The following is a 16,056-nucleotide window of genomic DNA, read 5'->3' on the forward strand; positions in this document are numbered from 1 at the left end:
AAAGTAATGTTACATATTTAAATTTTTTTATAAACAAAATTTAATCTAATTAAATAATAAAGTTTAGAGTAATACTATTTATAATTAGTTTTTGTTTATGTTAAATCAACTTAATTAATAAAAATACTTAAATGTATAGCATTATTCTAAAAAAATTAGATATTTTAATTGTGTCTTTAATTTGAGACCGATTCTAATGTTTTTCATTAATAAATTCATATATTATCTATTTATCTTCAAGAAAGAATTATTTGTCATTCAATTGAAGTGTACAAACAGTCAAATGAGATTGACACCAATTAAAATTGTATATCGGTAGTCCGTTGATATTAAATACGACAATAGTACAAAATTGATATTATAAAATAAGTAATTCTGAAATAATTGATATTACAAAATTTATATTTTAAGAAAGCATGTAAGTGTGTATTGTGTAACGCTGAACTTGTTTATTTAGGGAAATTTTTGAGCGGCGACAGCAAGATAAGAGATTTTGAAGAGTAAAAATGAAATGTAAAAGAAAGAGTCATGATTTTTTTTAGCATACAACTTTAAATATATACAAGAAAAATTAGCAACTAATAATATATTTTTATAATTTTATTTTTTAACAATATAACTATTCCGAGAGTTACCTGAAACTGAATTGTTTTGAGCCTGAACGTGAGTGGACCTGAACATGAGATCTACACTTTTTTTGGGGCAGCGCCTGACGTCTACTGATATCGAGGTGTTGTCGCGTCCGAGTTTATCGTGTGTAGGTGGAAGGTGATGCCTGCAACGGATTCTAATTCTTAAGTTAACAACAATTTTAGACAGATTTTTAGTAGATTAGATTTTAAATATACTTGAGGATGTTCGTAGTTATAGTAGTAGAGGTGATGACTTAACGATCACTTTATAACTTCCTCACCCTTTTGTAGGGGTAGTTATCCTCTTTTATCTAAGAATTGTTAAAATTTCATATCTAAATATATGAACATATTTATAGGTGTTAAAATTTTTTGTATAGGTGAAGTGAGTTGGAATTTTTTATACAAGTCAGGTATATCAAGTCGGACATAATTACCAAAGTAAATCTGATGACTCTTATAATGGGACAGTGCATGAATAATAACATTAAAATAAACATACTTTAATAATAACTCCAACTTTGTATTTGGGATATAGGAAAATATTATATCTTCGTAGAAATCCTAAAAAAAGTGAATCTTGAAGCTTTTACTTTAAAGATTTCTTTGGAAACAAATTTCCCTTTCATTTCAGAATACCTTGCTTTCTATTTTTCAAACTTTTATATTTCTCATTATGTATAAATATATGATTATGCAGACAGGCACATATGTAATCAAGAGCACATACAAAGTTTCGAAGAGCCTATTGATAACCACAATCAGTTAGCTGGGATGCCATTTGAATTTAGAAGCCATGCTTCAAAGGAACTCGCAACTAGTTATTGGACCAAACTCTTTAAGGCTATTGCTTGTCCCGTTACACTGAAAGCCTATCGCAGGTGTGTATTGTACTATTCTTCTGTGAGCTTTTTTTTTTTTTCTCAAAATCGCAGAAGCACAAATTTTTTTGTGCTAATTTGTTTTTATTTTTGGATAGAACAATAATCTTCAAAATTGGGAGGAGAAACTACGGTGAGAACGGACAAGTTGGCAGAGATGAAAGTTGAAAGCCACCGCTGGAGAATAAATGTTGACAGTAGACTACCCATTTGGCTTTTTATTCGATTTCAGTTGCCAATAATATGTGACACGAGACCATATTAGCCATGGTCTGGCCACAAATGGGAAACTAATATACTATCTAATCAAATATGAAAGATCCTTGTTAAGTCCCCCTTTTGTGAAGACCGAGTTTTAAATAAGATAATCAAGATTACACTCGAATCTAAGGTAAGATTACACGTTAAACAAAAGTTTGAACCTCCTCAGCAAAATTTATTAGCCACAAAAAAATATATCCCTCTGCCCTCTCTAAGTTGAATAAATTACTAATTCTATATCATATAATGATGACCAAATATAAATAAATCTCGGCACATTTACGGCATCAATTTGAGCCGAATTAAGGAACACGTGTATTGGCTCACCTCTTGAGGTTTTTCTTTCTTCCTTTCACTTGTTTCTCTAAACTTTTGAGCCTTTGGCTGAGAACAGCAGAAGAAGAAATCTTTTTGTTTGAATGTTTTGATGGTTCAACTGGTGATGAGCTTGGCTCAGTTGCTTCTGCTGTGGATTTTTTTAGTGCTGGAAATACATTAAAGGGAGATTGTGGTTCTGGAGCAGTGGTAGGTTTTGCAGCAACTATTTCAGGAATACCTAAAGTTTTCTTTATGCCAGGAACTTTAAGCACTGTAAAATTCGAAAAAAGAGATAACAAATAAACAAATAAGATAAAAAAAATTGAAAATGGAAACGATCCTGTAAAACCACAAATAATAGTAAAATCGGAATTAAGACATAAACGAAACAAAGCTTCAAACTTAGGCCTTACAAACCCACTTTACTTCCTTTGTTAGAAGAGTTCCAGTCCTATATTTCAAAAATCAAATAAAATTCTAGTCCTACTAAAATAGTCGAAGTTATCCAACCAATAACGTCAACAGATTTTAGGCTAGCAATATTACATGACTTCGTCCAAACAACAAAAGAATCTTATTTCACTAGGTGAGATCAGCTATAGAAGATCAAATGACATTATTATACCTTATCATGAATGATGTCTATACTCATTGAAACATAATTTGTTTAATTATTTTTTATTATAGAAGAAACAAGAATTTTATTAAGATGAAGGAAAGAATGATGCAGAAAGGTGGGGGGAACAAGACTACAAGAGATACTCCTTTCAAGAGCAACCAAGAAATAAGATTGCATGGTGGAATGAAATCAATGCCATAAACAATACGTATTTCATGAATGAAAATCTAATTTTTATTTTTTAGCATACTAAGGTTGTGAATAATGGAGAAGCCAAGGAATGCAAAAGAAAAATTTGAAACATCTTACCAAGTCCATACACAAGTGAAAACAAATTTGACGTAACCCAGTAACAAAATATGGCCTGCAAAAGTACAAATAGGCACACGTTCAAACTACATAAAATGACAAAAGGTAAAATACAGTACTTAGAAAGGAAAAACGAAGGCCTTTCCTATCTCATTTAGTATACTTCCCAATTAGTAATTACTATATCAATTATTCTGATATTAAGATTTTTTCTTTTGATAAACAATAATTTTGTATTGAGAAAGAATTTTTTCCCCCCTAAATAGATGAAATAAGAAAAAGCATAATAATAATAATGCAAGTTACACTTAACAAGTTGCAAGACAACTCCACAGCCCAAAGACCAACCATTGAAAAGTTAGTCTACAGGAGATAAGGAAACAACACATGCAACCAATTCTATCGTAACCATCAGAAAACTTCTCTTTTCTTTCTAATGATCATACAAATGAAAGATGTTATTTCACATGCATAGACAGCAAATGCAATGTAAAGTTGTTCATTCTCAAAAAGGAAAAGTCAGAGAAGCTTACCTTTGGGAACCCCATGGTGAAGGGAACTGTAAGAACAGCAAGACCCCTAGAGACATTTTTCATGGTACCAGCCACAGGATTTCCTTCCAAGCCTTCTTGCATATTGCACTAAGGAACAACATAAATTTCACTTAAATTGCAACCTGAACAGTTTTCTTACTAACTTCATTCAAAAATTATCTTTTGCAGTTGTATAAGTGGCCCTTTTTACTTTTTATTTCCAAGAAGAAAAGAAAGGCACACACTTACACAATTTAAGCGGTCAAACTGGAAATAGAATTAAAATGTTAGTTGCAAGAATGGTTTTTGAAAAATAAAATGCTCACCTCAACTGTTATTAAGAACGACAATGCAGTCAAAACAGGAAGAACATATAAAGCATCTGGAGTAGTGAGATCAGTAAACCAGTAGGTTCCACCATGCTTAAATGATGGCACCTTTTCAGCCATGTTTGATATCTATCATTAAACAAGGGAATGTTAATGGATGGAATAACATAAAGGTTCCTTAGCCTTGATTAAGCAAGAGAAATCAAATCGGTAGTCATCTTACCGCAAGAAAAAAGCTAATAAAGATAGGTGCTTGAACAAAGAGTCCCATCAAAGGTGTAAACGGATTCACACCATATCTGTATCATCAAAATCAGAGAGAAAATGATATGGCATTCCATACTGAATGTAGCAACTAAGTTCAGACTGGGACACTGGGGGAATCTAAAATGCTATTAGCAGTTATGAAAGAAACCGTGAACCGTCAATGATATCTTTCACCAACAAAATCAGAAACCACTTACTCCTTAAACAGCTGCTTCATCTTCTTTTGATTTTCAGCTGCAGCTACGGGATCCATAGCCTGAAATTAATATATGAAGGACAAAAATGTTTCTTAAAGTCAAATTCAAAGCTTGAATGTCGAATCCCAATTCCACTCTGCTAATTTAATCTTAAAGAAATAAAATTAGCTTGGGCTTTCCGACATTCTTTAATTTTTCTTGTTCTTCAATATTTTCCTCCCATTCTCTATACTATTTTAGTCTTCTGTCTAAACAAATTTAGTCAAAATATATAGTGTAAAGAGCACATGACAGGAGATAGGTTTATAATTGCTTATTTCGATCCCAAAATATTCTTGCAAGACATAGTTCAGGTCAGATAATTAACGGGTGAACTAAATCTTAAGAAAATTTATCAATTCAAACTAAACTTTTGGATGCACTTAGTAGGCAACAGCAATTGTGGGTCTCTCATCTGCTTGACATGGCTAGATAGATATCAATATAACAGCAAAGCAGAACATCTACCATTATTGCTAATATAAAAAATAATTTGACGACATACAATATAGTTACCTTATATTCCATCTCAGCCCGTATCGCTTCCATGTGCGGCCTCAGCAACTGCAATAGACATGATATAGTAAGCTCAGGCAACTTCTTGATTAGAGTATAGAAAATTCATTACTGATAAAACAACCACACCAAGCTTGGCAACATCTCTCAACATAACAGAGTGGAGTAGCAACAGAAATAACCCTCCAAAATCTTAACTCGGATAAAAGAGAGAAAACAAGCATATTCCTCCCTCAATGCATTTAAATTTTGGCCATTCCATTAATCCATTTTTGCAGGAAACAAATATGTACGGATGAATGTATAAGCAGCAACAACATACTGTAAGCTTAGATGTAGCCTTAAGTTGGTAGATTAAGAACGGAACTGTTGCGCTTCGAATCACAAGGGTTGCCAAAGCAATGGCTGCCCACCTGAAAGAAAATGGGAAATGAAATTGCAACAAATACATGTCAAAATATGGATAATCAAGCCATTGGATAGTCAATTCCCAGAGTAGGTGTCATGTACTACGGTGTAAAGTGCAAGAACAGTTTGGATTAGCATGGTCTCAAAAACCTAATTTATTCAACTAAATGTTGAACAATCATAATAGAAGCCAATTCATATATTTTTTTTCCATGAATAAAACGCATTCCTACCTAAAATGACGATCTGTAAATCACAATGCAAGAAGAAGCTCTACCATATACACCAGAAAGTGTATTCTTCACCCAGGTAGAAAAATCTTAAAATCATAAGATTGCTTGGGTAAATCAATTACATCAGCAATTATGTGTAGCAAGTTAAACTTAGCAACCGACAAACTAAAAGAATTGACATTTCTAAGTTCAAACCTCTAACTCATGGTAAAACCCAGAAACCTACCAATGGCAACTTTAACAACAAGAGTACCAATTTTATCAGAATGTTCGGGAAGTCATGGGATCCAATCCATTCAAGAAACTGAATTCGATTCCTTGGTTTGAAACTAAATAAAAAACATGAAATTAAAATTGAAGAGGGAGTCGATTCTTGCGAATAGGGCAAAAGTAAATAAGAAAAATATGGTTCATATTTGCAAACCACACTCAATAAACTTTGGCTTAAAAATAGAAAAATCAAAATAGCATTTCACCCTAACCTTAAGAAAGGAAAAGAAAAAAGGACTCAATTCATTTTTGTACACGTTCCTAACAGTATAAATTAAATTCAATTCTTTGATTCACTGGTTACTTTAAACATATGAATTCAAATCAATTTAATTTTACCTCACCATATGATACCAAATAAGCAGTAAACTATGAACTACTTAGGAATTTGATTTGAATTCAAGAAGCGAGACAAGACAAGTACAAACTCACCAGTTTAACCCGGTATAAGTATGCACAGCATCGATCCCATACTGCAGCAACTTCACAGGCAAATACGAATCAGCAGCAGCAATGGCAACCTCGTTAAAAACAGGAGCCTGAGAAGCTATGGTCTCAACGGTCTTGTCAGTAAGTACATCTGCAATGTCGGACATCATCTCAATCTTATCTGATCCATCATTCACAGTCGACATATATCGGCAGAAATTATATCCAGAGCACGGGGAAAGGAATGTGTTGGAAAGCGCTCTAGAAGAGGCACCAAACCCCATTGACCCATTAAGGGAGCTCCCGAAGGACCTTGTTTGGACAAAAGTACTGATTGCTGCAGAGGATGATTTTTCTTCTGGGCGCTTGTGTTTCCCATCATCGCTGTAGAGTACATAACTGAAAGACGGGTGACACTTCCAGTCTACAAGGTTCCCTCTTTTCAAGAGGCATCGTCTATAAGCCATTGGTATCCTTAGGAAGTTCTATCATGCAGCATCAAATAACCAACAAAATTCCGACAAAAAAAAAAGATTCAAAACGTTGAGGCTTTTCATCAAACAGGTTGCAAGCAATCACAAATATACACTGATTAACTATAATGTAACATTCCAGAGAGTGGGAGAAATAATACGCATGAAGAATAGTATAATGGGAATTACTACATGATCACCAATGTTATATACGTATACAAACATACAAGAGCTCGAATTATTGATTGGACGAAATGAGGGAAACGAAGCAGAGAAGAATACGAACCGGCGGCGGACCAACGGTGGCGGAAGACTACGACACCGATGGTGGAACAGCGATCGAAGTTGGGGCAACTGTGGGAGGTAACGGCAGTTAGGGTTGAGAGTTGGTTGGTGTGGAAGTGCCGCCGGGACCTGAAAGCGAGCTAGTGTCGAAGTAAGCTAGCTGAGAAAAGCCGACATTTGTTGCGAAGGAAACAAAACATGAAACAAGGAAACATCAAAACGACGTAGTTTTTTTACACCGCCCTTTAAGAAACCCAAAAACGAATTATGGATGCAAATCATGTCCTTTTTTTTTCTTTTTTGTCAGTTTTGGGCTGGAATGCAATCTAAACTAATGTCCTTTTCTTTTATCTGTAATCCCAATACCTAAAAACATATATGGCCCAAATTAAAAAGACCCAAGATACTGGATGCAAATTTTTAAGAAAATAATAATACCACTTTATAGTTTATACATAATTTTTTGAATCCCGCTACACATCCAAGTAATTTTACATTTCATTCAAGTCATTTAGTTTACGTTGCAGGGTTTCGTCGTCTTCTTCCTCCTCCATTATTATTATCGTTATCACCAACAACACCAATATTTTGCTAGCATCTTTATTGATTCTGATTCTCTATGATCAAATGAACCGAAAATATTATCAAAACGAAATTATTGTATCATACCAAATGAACAAAAAATTGTCCATTATATAAATTCAAATTCAAAAACATTTGCATTTCGAATAAACCGAAAATTAGTTCAAAACGAAACCATTGTATAATACTAAATGAACCAAAAACTGTTCATTATATAAATTCGAATTCGATTATAACGATAATGACGATACGTATTAAAAGAAGATAATGATAATAACAATAATGATTATGATGATGATGATGATGATGGAGGAGACGAATAAAAAGAAAGGAGAGAAAATTCCAATAGGAGAAGGAGGAAAAAGAGGAGATAGAAGTGTTGTTGGTGACGATGGTAAAAAAAATTGAAAAATGATAAAAAAAAGTGTTTGAATATGAAGAATTATTCTAATTTTTTATTCTTTTACCAATTTTTACTGTAAATAAAAAGAGTTGTCAGCTTGTCATAGTTCAACATTTTCTTTATCATATACATACAAGAATGGTTATAAAAGTGGGAGAAATCAAATTTAATAATTTATAAAAAATAAAAAAGACTGATTTTTAAAAAAGTTATAAAACATTGAATTTCAATATTCTGACATCCATAACATAAAGAAATGGATGTTACATCTTATATATCATGTGCTCAAAGAATTAATTTTAATATCTCAAAAACTATAGTGACGCGCATTTGCGAATTCGAGCCATCGCTTATTTTGCGGGGAACAACAAAGTTTTACAAAATTGGGTGTATTCTGTATAGATATTGGTTAAAGTTCAAACTTCAAACTTCCTTGCCGATGAGCCCTAGCTCAAATTTGCATACATCCCCCCTCCTTAAAGATTTTGGATTCGAGTCTCACCTGATATGACTTAGCCTTTTTAAAAAAAAAAAATTACAACTTCCTCGGCAAAATTCCTAGCCATCGTCATTCTTCGAAGAAGAAAATTTTGCTCACTTGAGGATGATAAAATGGTGTATAGATTTTCATCACCGCTTGTTTTTTACTTTCTTCCTTTCTCTTGCATTAATTCTCTAAGCTTCTGACTCTTAAGCCTTTGACTGATGGATACAGAAGAAAAAAACCCTTTTATTTGAATGTTTTGATGTTCTACCGGTAAATGATCTTTGAAATATGTCGCTGATGCAGCTTGTTTTAGCGCTGGGATTCTGGAGCATCGGCAGGTGCTGAATCAACGACTATTACAGGAATACCTAAGCTTTTCTTTACGCTGGGAACTCTAATAACTGTAAAGTTCCAAGAGAGAACAAAGGGATTAGAAAATAACAAATAACAAAATAAATGAATAATAAGACCATATACTAGAAGTTTGAAAATCGAAATCAAAATCCTTATGTAGTAGTAGCATTCAGCCCTAGTAGAACTTTGGGGCATAATAACTAATAAGACTCAGTTCGCCTTGGAGGGTTTTAGACTATCATGGGAAGATAACCAATTAAACCAACATTACAAGAATACTAAGATGCTGATGAAATCAGTTTCACTTGTCGATACACCAGTATCATTCTACAGTGTCTAAATGCAATATGAATCACACAGTGGAATCAATACCCTAAGCAATATGTATTTCATGAAAGAAAATCCAACTTCTGTCAATGAAGTGGTGAATAATGGAAAAGAGAGAAGTAATACTATTACAAATGAAAATTTTGAAATGACTTACCAAGTCCATAAATAATTGAAAACAAATTTGATGTAAGCCAGAAACAAAATATAGCCTGCACAAGTACAAACACAATCAGATATTACAGAAAAACTACAAACAAATTATAAATAGAATTCGTAAGCAAAATGATAATCTATAATCTATTACCTATCCATGTCTATATTATATATAAACATGCATGGCATAAGCTGTTGCTAAGCTTTTTGCTTCAACGGAAGATACCCTAAAACATTCTCTTAAAAAAAGGCCCTTAAACCCAAAAATAATTACATTATTTCTGTTCATAATTATGAAAAATGTCTTGTTGGTATAGAAAATAGAATAACAGTTTTTTTCTCCTTTTAAAGTTTTCTAATGACTAGAATACAATCTTACTTTGCTTTGTTTTGACTTTTGAGTCCAGAGAACATTCTTCATGTTTCCCAGCAAGTTTCAAACATTCAATAATTATATTAGTTTTCAAATTATTAGGTCATTTTAAATAAAAAGGTACTCATTTAGAAGTATAAAGGATGAGGCGCTAAAAAGATTACTTATAATTCTATGAAAGCATGTGCGTAGTGCCATTTGAAAAAAATAGTCTGATTTATAATAAATTATAATAATAAAAAGACCACTAGTACCATTTGCCAAAAAAAATTTCAATTGATCTTCTGTCACACAAACAAAGTTAATAGTCAATTCCCTAGCACCTTTCACAAGGAAAGTTCGTCAACCCAGGAAATCTCCTGTTTCTTTCCAAGTTAATATAATAAATTATCTCAAGCACAGAGATGTGTGGTGGCGTAGGGAAGTAATTCCTTCAGAAAAGAGCCAAGCCAAAAAAATTTACCTTTGGAAGTTCCATGGCGAAAGGGACTACAAGAACAGAAGCAGCCCTAGAGAGATTTCTCATGGTAGTACTGCTCTCCACAAGTGTACCATCAGAACCTTCTTGAATATTATGCTGAGAAACAGGATACAAGTATAAAACCAATGCAATATGAACCGGAATAAAACAAATAACAACACTCTTGGTAACTCCAAAACTACGTTTCTCATGACCTATTGAAGTGACTGGTCTTAAAGTGGATTGATGACATAGAACTTAAAACAGAATCTAAAGAAAATATTGAAAACAATTCAAGAAGCAACAAAGAAAGACAACAGAAATGGAAGTTGAAAGAGAAGCTCTGGAAACAGGATGCTGACCTCTACTATTACCAAGAATGACAATGCAGTCAAAACCGGAAAAATGTATAATGAATCTGGAGTTGTGAGATCAGTAAACCAGTAGGCTCCACCATGCTTGAGTGATGGCATTTTTTCTGCCATGTTTAATATCTGTCATTACACAAGATAATGTGAATCAATAGAAAAATATTAAGGATCCTGAGACTCTCATAATTAGGGAGAATATCAAATTTAAATTCAGCTTACTGCAACGAAGAAACTGATCAAGATAGGAGCTTGAATAAAGACCCCCTGCAATGATGGAAATGGACTCACACCATATCTGCATTATTAGAATCAAAGAAAAAAGGATATAAAGTGAAACAGAAGATCTAAGAAGTTTAATTTACTAGTTGGGCTCTTGATATATACCGCAGTCCAACAGTTGTGCTTGCTAGTTTATATGTTCAAAGAAGTTCTTAAATATTAATAATAACTAGTCCAACTTACATTCTGCCGAGAGGGATGGAAAAAAAAAAAAAAGAAAAAAAAAGAAAGTTTTAAAACATATACTTATCCGCAAGCAAGCCAATGATACACTTACTCCTTAAATAGCTTCTCAATTTGTTTCTGACCTTCGGCAACAGCTGAAGGATCCGATGCCTGAAATCATTATTGCAATCGCTCTTTTTATCAAAAAGAGAAATGTTATGGCAATCACAACCAAAATTGTTTATATTGTCCAATTCCATTTCCAAGGCTGAATGATGGTCGGATTCCAATCCGAAAGAACGACCATATTGCTCATTTCCATCCTATGCTCCCATTCTTTCTACACTATTTTAGTCCTTTATAACCTCTTATACAAAACACTTAAAATAGTGGTATATGGAGAAAAAGAGACTAGTTATGCAGAGTTGTTTGTTTTGATTGCCAAAGTAGCTCTCAAAAAAAAAAAAAGAAAAAAAAACCGACAGGACCCCAGGACGGATACTTAATAATTGAGCTAAACTAATCTTCAGAAAGTCTATTGATTCAAATAAAAATTTGAAGATACAAAGCAATGGAACTGTGAGGTTTCATTAACTTTTAACACACTTGCATAGCACACAAAAACCACCATTACCTTGTCTTCCATCTGTGCCTTTATTTCATCTACTTTAAGCCTCAATACCTGCATCAGAAATGAAAATGGTAAGCCTAGCAACACAGTTGATCAGAGCATGGAAAAAGCTAATTTTGATATAACAAATTAACAACTACAATAGCTGCAGGGATTATTCTGAATGCACCTAAAAAGAAACTGTGGGAAACAAGGGAATCAACCCTCAAACCAATGTTAGGGGGGATCTTAAGAGGAGTAAAGAGAAGAAAAGGGAAGCTGGAAACCTCCTTCCCTCCAAATTTTTGCCAAGAAATAAAGATGAATGAAAGAAGCTATGAGCAGCACAAGTGCACAACGTACAGTGAATCTGGAATTAGCCTTAAGTTGATTTACTAAGAATGGAATTGTTGCCATTCGAACCAAGAAGGTTGTCATAACTATGGCCGCCCACCTGAAAGGAAGAAAGAGGAAAAAAGAACCCATTCGAGAACTGAATTCCACAACATCTATCTTGTAACAATGTAATGATAAAAGAACAATCTTGCTAAGACAATCTCAAGAGCCCTAAATTACAAATAAACCTTTAATTGTCGCAAAAGCTAAAAAAATTCCGCATAATGGCAACTTCAAATACACAATTAACCAATTCTTAACGGTGAAAAACTACAAAATTTTCACAGAACTCAGCAATAATGTTTTACACTCACCAGTTCATGCCAGTGAAGGAATGCACATAGTCGATGGCATACTGCACCATCTTCGCCGGTAGAAGAGAATCAGCGGCGGCAATAGCAACTTCGTCGACGACGGAACCAGTAGCCTGAGAAGCTACGGTATCAATGGTCGTTTCGGCGAGCACATCCACCACGTCGACCCCGAAATTGATCTTATCGGAATCATCATTCAACGTAGATATGTATCTGCACAAACTATATCCAGAAAACGTGTTATTGAAAATCGTTCTGCGTTTAGAAGAAGCACCGAACCCCGTTGATCCATTGAGGAAGCTCCCGAAGGACCGCGCTTGGATCAAACTAGTTATTGCCGCTGGAACCGGTTTTTCTTGTTGCCGTTGGTTGGGTTCGTCGATGGTGTGGTGGAGAACGTAGCTGAAAGAAGGGTGGAAGTTGCAGTTTGAGAGGTTGGTTCTTCGCAGGAGGTAGCGTCGATAAGCCATTGGTGAGAACTGAAAGGAGGTGAGAATTAGGTTAAAGCATGAAAATGCGTAGAACGAAATTGAGCAATTCAGAACGTAGAATGTTGATATGTTTGGCATGAAACGTGATCGGTGGAAGGTGGCGTTACGGCGTTACCTTGAATTTGAGTACGGTGGATCAGTGCAGCTGCGGGGTGGAAGAGCCTAATGCTGTTGGACTGCTGTTTACTGGTAGTGATAGCTCAGCGTTTGTTTCTCCAGATCCAAACGCTGTCGTTTCATATTTTGGAGTTTTTTTTTATTTTTTACTTAAAAAAAATATTTTCATATTATGAATAAAAAATACTTTTATATTAACGTAAAAAGCTTACACAGACAAATTTTTAATTTAAAACTAATACACCAATAAATTATTAGATTTAGTTAAAAAGGGGTTTCGTTGTTGTAAAATAAATAAATAAATAAATAAAAATAAAAAATAAAAAAATATAAATAAAAGATTTTAGTATTAATATTTATTATTATTATTTTAATATAATAGAAATAATTTATATATATTGCAGCGTGTATAAAGAAGAGTTAATACTCAAAATAACTCATGAAATTTGGAGATAGACTCAATTTGACGTCCAAAATTTTCATTGATTCAAAACAAAGAAACTCTTCTTCTTTTTCTCTCTTCAAACGAGAGCATGGAGAATAAGAAGAAGAGTTTCCCTATTTTGAGTGGTTTGATCATTAGTGTTATTGAATTTTAACCATAGAATGAAAAACGCTGTCGTTTGAAGAGAGATTACGCGCCAAGGAAAAAACGACGTCGTTTAATAAGGTTACCTGTCAAGTCCACGTATCACTTAACGTTACAGGTAAGCGTGCTGTTAATGGAGATTAACAGAAGGACTAACGTGGGTCATTTATTCAAATTGAAGGTTCAAATTAAGTCAATTGAAATTTTAGGGGTCAAATTGAGTCTGTCTCCAAATTTCAAAGCTTATTTTTAGTATTAACTCGCATAAAGAGACAAAGAAAGAGAGGTATTTTATATTTGTAGTATGTGTAGTCTCGTACTTTTGCTTTCTCTATTTATACACGGAAAAAGTTATCTCTTTCAACCATCATTAAATCTATTCTTTGTCTCCAAGACTTCAACATTGGAAAATATGAATGACCCATATTAAATGGACATCCATATGGTAACACTTTCTTTTTGCTATTCATATTAGATTATGCTTCGTTAAAATCTTACTAAAGAAAAATCTAATGAAAAAAAATTTAATGAAGAAAAAAGAGTACAATATCATTTGTGATGGAGACTGTCTCATTAAAAATCTTATAAAAAATCAATAAAAAAAAACTTGACCAAAGAAAAAAAAGTACAGTCGCTCTCTTGACAATATTATTTTATATCTTGAAATCTGATGTACCAATCTTTCAAAGGAGAATTTTGGAAGTGACTTTGTAAATAAATCTGTCAAATTATCGCTTAAGCGGATCTGTTGGATATCAATTGTTCCTTGATTTTGAAGATCATGAGTGAAGAAGAATTTGGGAGAAATATACTTTGTTCTATCACCTTTGATGTATACACACAAAGTTGAGTAATGCATGTTGTATTATCTTCAAACAGAACGGTTGGAGCCATTTTTCTATCAGTTAGTCCACATGATGATAGAATATATTAGATTAAACTCTTGAGCCAAAAACACTCGCAACTAACTTCATGTATCGCTAGTATTTCAGCATGAGTAGAAGATGTTGCTGCAATTGCCTATTTCGTGGACCTCCATGATGTAGCTGTACCACCATATGTAAATATGTATCCTGTTTGAAATCTTCATTTGTATGAATCAAACAAGTATCATGTATCTGTATAGCCAACAAGTTGTGACTTAGATTCATATGGATAAAACAATACCATATCAACCGTTCCATGAAGATATCAAAAGATTTGTTTGATTGCATTCCAATGTCTTCTGGTTGGATAAAAACTATACTTTGCTAGTAAATTCACAGCAAATGATATATCAGGTCGTATATTTTTAGCAAAATACATTAGTACCCGAATGACACTGAGATATGTTACTTCAGGATCAAGAATATTTTTATTTTCTTCTTTAGGACGGTATTGATCATTTTCTACATCCAAAGACCTTATGATCATTGTGGTACTTAATAGATGTGACTTATCCATATAAAATCTCTTGAAGATCTTTTTTGTGTATGTTGTTTGATGAATAAATATCTCATTTTTGTATGCTCGATTTGCAGGTCAAGACAAAATTTAGTCTTTCCAAGATCTTTCATCTCAAACTCTTCCTTTAGAGCTTTTATAATTGTTGGAATCTTTTCAGGGGTTCCAACGATATTTAAATTATCAACTTACACAACAATTATAATGAATCCAAATGCAGATTTTTTTATGAAAATACATGGGTAGATATCATCATTTTTAAATTCATTTTTTGCCAGATACTCAGTAAGACGATTATACTAGATTCGTCCAGATTGCTTTAGACCATATAAAGATATTTGTAATTTTATTGAATATAACCCCTGCGAATATTCATTAGATGGCTTAGATATCTTTAATCCCTCAAGAACTTTCATATAAATATCACGACCTAATGATTCGTATAAATAGGTTGTTACTATATCCATTAGATGCATATGCAGTTTATGGTATGCGGATAAACTGACCAAATAACCCAATATTATTGCATCTGCTACAGCGGAATATATTTTTTCATAATCTATACAGGACCTTTGTGAAAAATCTTGTGCCACAAGTCGAGTTTTGTAGCGTACAACTTCATTTTACTCATTTCGTTTTCTCACAAATATCCATCTCTATCCAACAGGTTTTATATCTTCTAGTGTATGGACTACACGTAAAAAAACTTCACGTTTCGCAAGTGAGTCTAACTCAACCTTCATAACTTCTTTCCATTTTAGTCAATCATTCCTTTGTTGACATTCTTTGGCTGTTTTTTGCACAAGATTCTTACTTTCATGCATGATGTGTAATGTCACATTATATGCAAATATTTGATCGATAATTGTTTTATTTTGATTCCATTTTCTCCTGTAAAGTCATAATTTATCGAAATCTTATCATTTTCACAATTTTTAATATTTTTCAGGTACCTGAACATCTTCTGCCGTCAAAACTATATCAGAATTTTGGACAACTGCAAGTGTTTTTACTATGTCTTTATCTTTTTCAACAGGAATAGTATTTACCTCTTTTCTTTTTCGAGAATTTGTCTTTGGAATCGATAGGCCTACTACGCTTCTGATGCGAATTTGTTTCGGTTGTCATTTGTCCGACTCG

The 16,056-nt window shown here is 33.3% G+C and overlaps 2 protein-coding genes across 3 annotated transcripts; both read right to left on the reverse strand.

Annotated features, from left to right (window-relative positions):
* Positions 1–1,617: 1,617 nt before the first annotated feature.
* LOC130965243 (mitochondrial inner membrane protein OXA1-like) lies at positions 1,618–7,203 on the reverse strand. The gene is made up of 10 exons (XM_057889980.1): positions 7,001–7,203; positions 6,245–6,726; positions 5,224–5,314; positions 4,902–4,949; positions 4,347–4,405; positions 4,106–4,181; positions 3,880–4,011; positions 3,554–3,661; positions 3,021–3,075; positions 1,618–2,363 (listed from the first exon to the last, which is right to left on the reverse strand). Exons 2-10 carry the CDS (start codon positions 6,706–6,708, stop codon positions 2,098–2,100), a joined length of 1,299 nt encoding a protein of 432 aa, XP_057745963.1. The 5' UTR covers positions 6,709–6,726; positions 7,001–7,203; the 3' UTR covers positions 1,618–2,097.
* A 1,046-nt stretch (positions 7,204–8,249) lies between these two features.
* LOC130966060 (mitochondrial inner membrane protein OXA1-like) lies at positions 8,250–12,978 on the reverse strand. 2 transcript variants are annotated; one of them, XM_057890820.1, is made up of 10 exons: positions 12,883–12,978; positions 12,277–12,755; positions 11,930–12,020; positions 11,591–11,638; positions 11,069–11,127; positions 10,732–10,807; positions 10,504–10,635; positions 10,145–10,258; positions 9,310–9,364; positions 8,250–8,872 (listed from the first exon to the last, which is right to left on the reverse strand). In XM_057890820.1, the coding sequence occupies exons 2-10, from the start codon at positions 12,744–12,746 to the stop codon at positions 8,781–8,783; spliced, it is 1,137 nt and encodes a 378-aa protein (XP_057746803.1). In that variant the 5' UTR covers positions 12,747–12,755; positions 12,883–12,978; the 3' UTR covers positions 8,250–8,780. The 2 variants fall into 2 exon arrangements, with proteins under 2 accessions (XP_057746803.1, XP_057746802.1); XM_057890819.1 differs by lacking the exon at positions 12,883–12,978 and having other exon boundaries at positions 12,277–12,876.
* Between the last annotated feature and the right edge of the window lie 3,078 nt (positions 12,979–16,056).

This window comes from Arachis stenosperma, chromosome 3, assembly GCF_014773155.1.
Source record: "Arachis stenosperma cultivar V10309 chromosome 3, arast.V10309.gnm1.PFL2, whole genome shotgun sequence".
NCBI lineage: Eukaryota > Viridiplantae > Streptophyta > Magnoliopsida > Fabales > Fabaceae > Arachis > Arachis stenosperma.

What these genes read in the sequence shown, in the direction of transcription:
- LOC130965243 (XM_057889980.1), bottom strand. Translation starts at nt 6,708, where the DNA reads ATGGCTTATAGACGATGCCTCTTGAAAAGAGGGAACCTTGTAGACTGG. An exon ending in AGGCTACATCTAAGCTTACA is followed by an intron (nt 4,950 to 5,223) that starts GTATGTTGTTGC and finishes TGTCTATTGCAG; the next exon opens with TTGCTGAGGCCGCACATGGA. An exon ending in CGTTCTTAATAACAGTTGAG is followed by an intron (nt 3,662 to 3,879) that starts GTGAGCATTTTA and finishes GTTGTTCCTTAG; the next exon opens with TGCAATATGCAAGAAGGCTT.
- LOC130966060 (XM_057890819.1), bottom strand. Translation starts at nt 12,845, where the DNA reads ATGCCAAACATATCAACATTCTACGTTCTGAATTGCTCAATTTCGTTC. An exon ending in TCCTTCACTGGCATGAACTG is followed by an intron (nt 12,021 to 12,276) that starts GTGAGTGTAAAA and finishes TCTTCCTTTCAG; the next exon opens with GTGGGCGGCCATAGTTATGA. An exon ending in AGGCTAATTCCAGATTCACT is followed by an intron (nt 11,639 to 11,929) that starts GTACGTTGTGCA and finishes TTTCTGATGCAG; the next exon opens with GTATTGAGGCTTAAAGTAGA.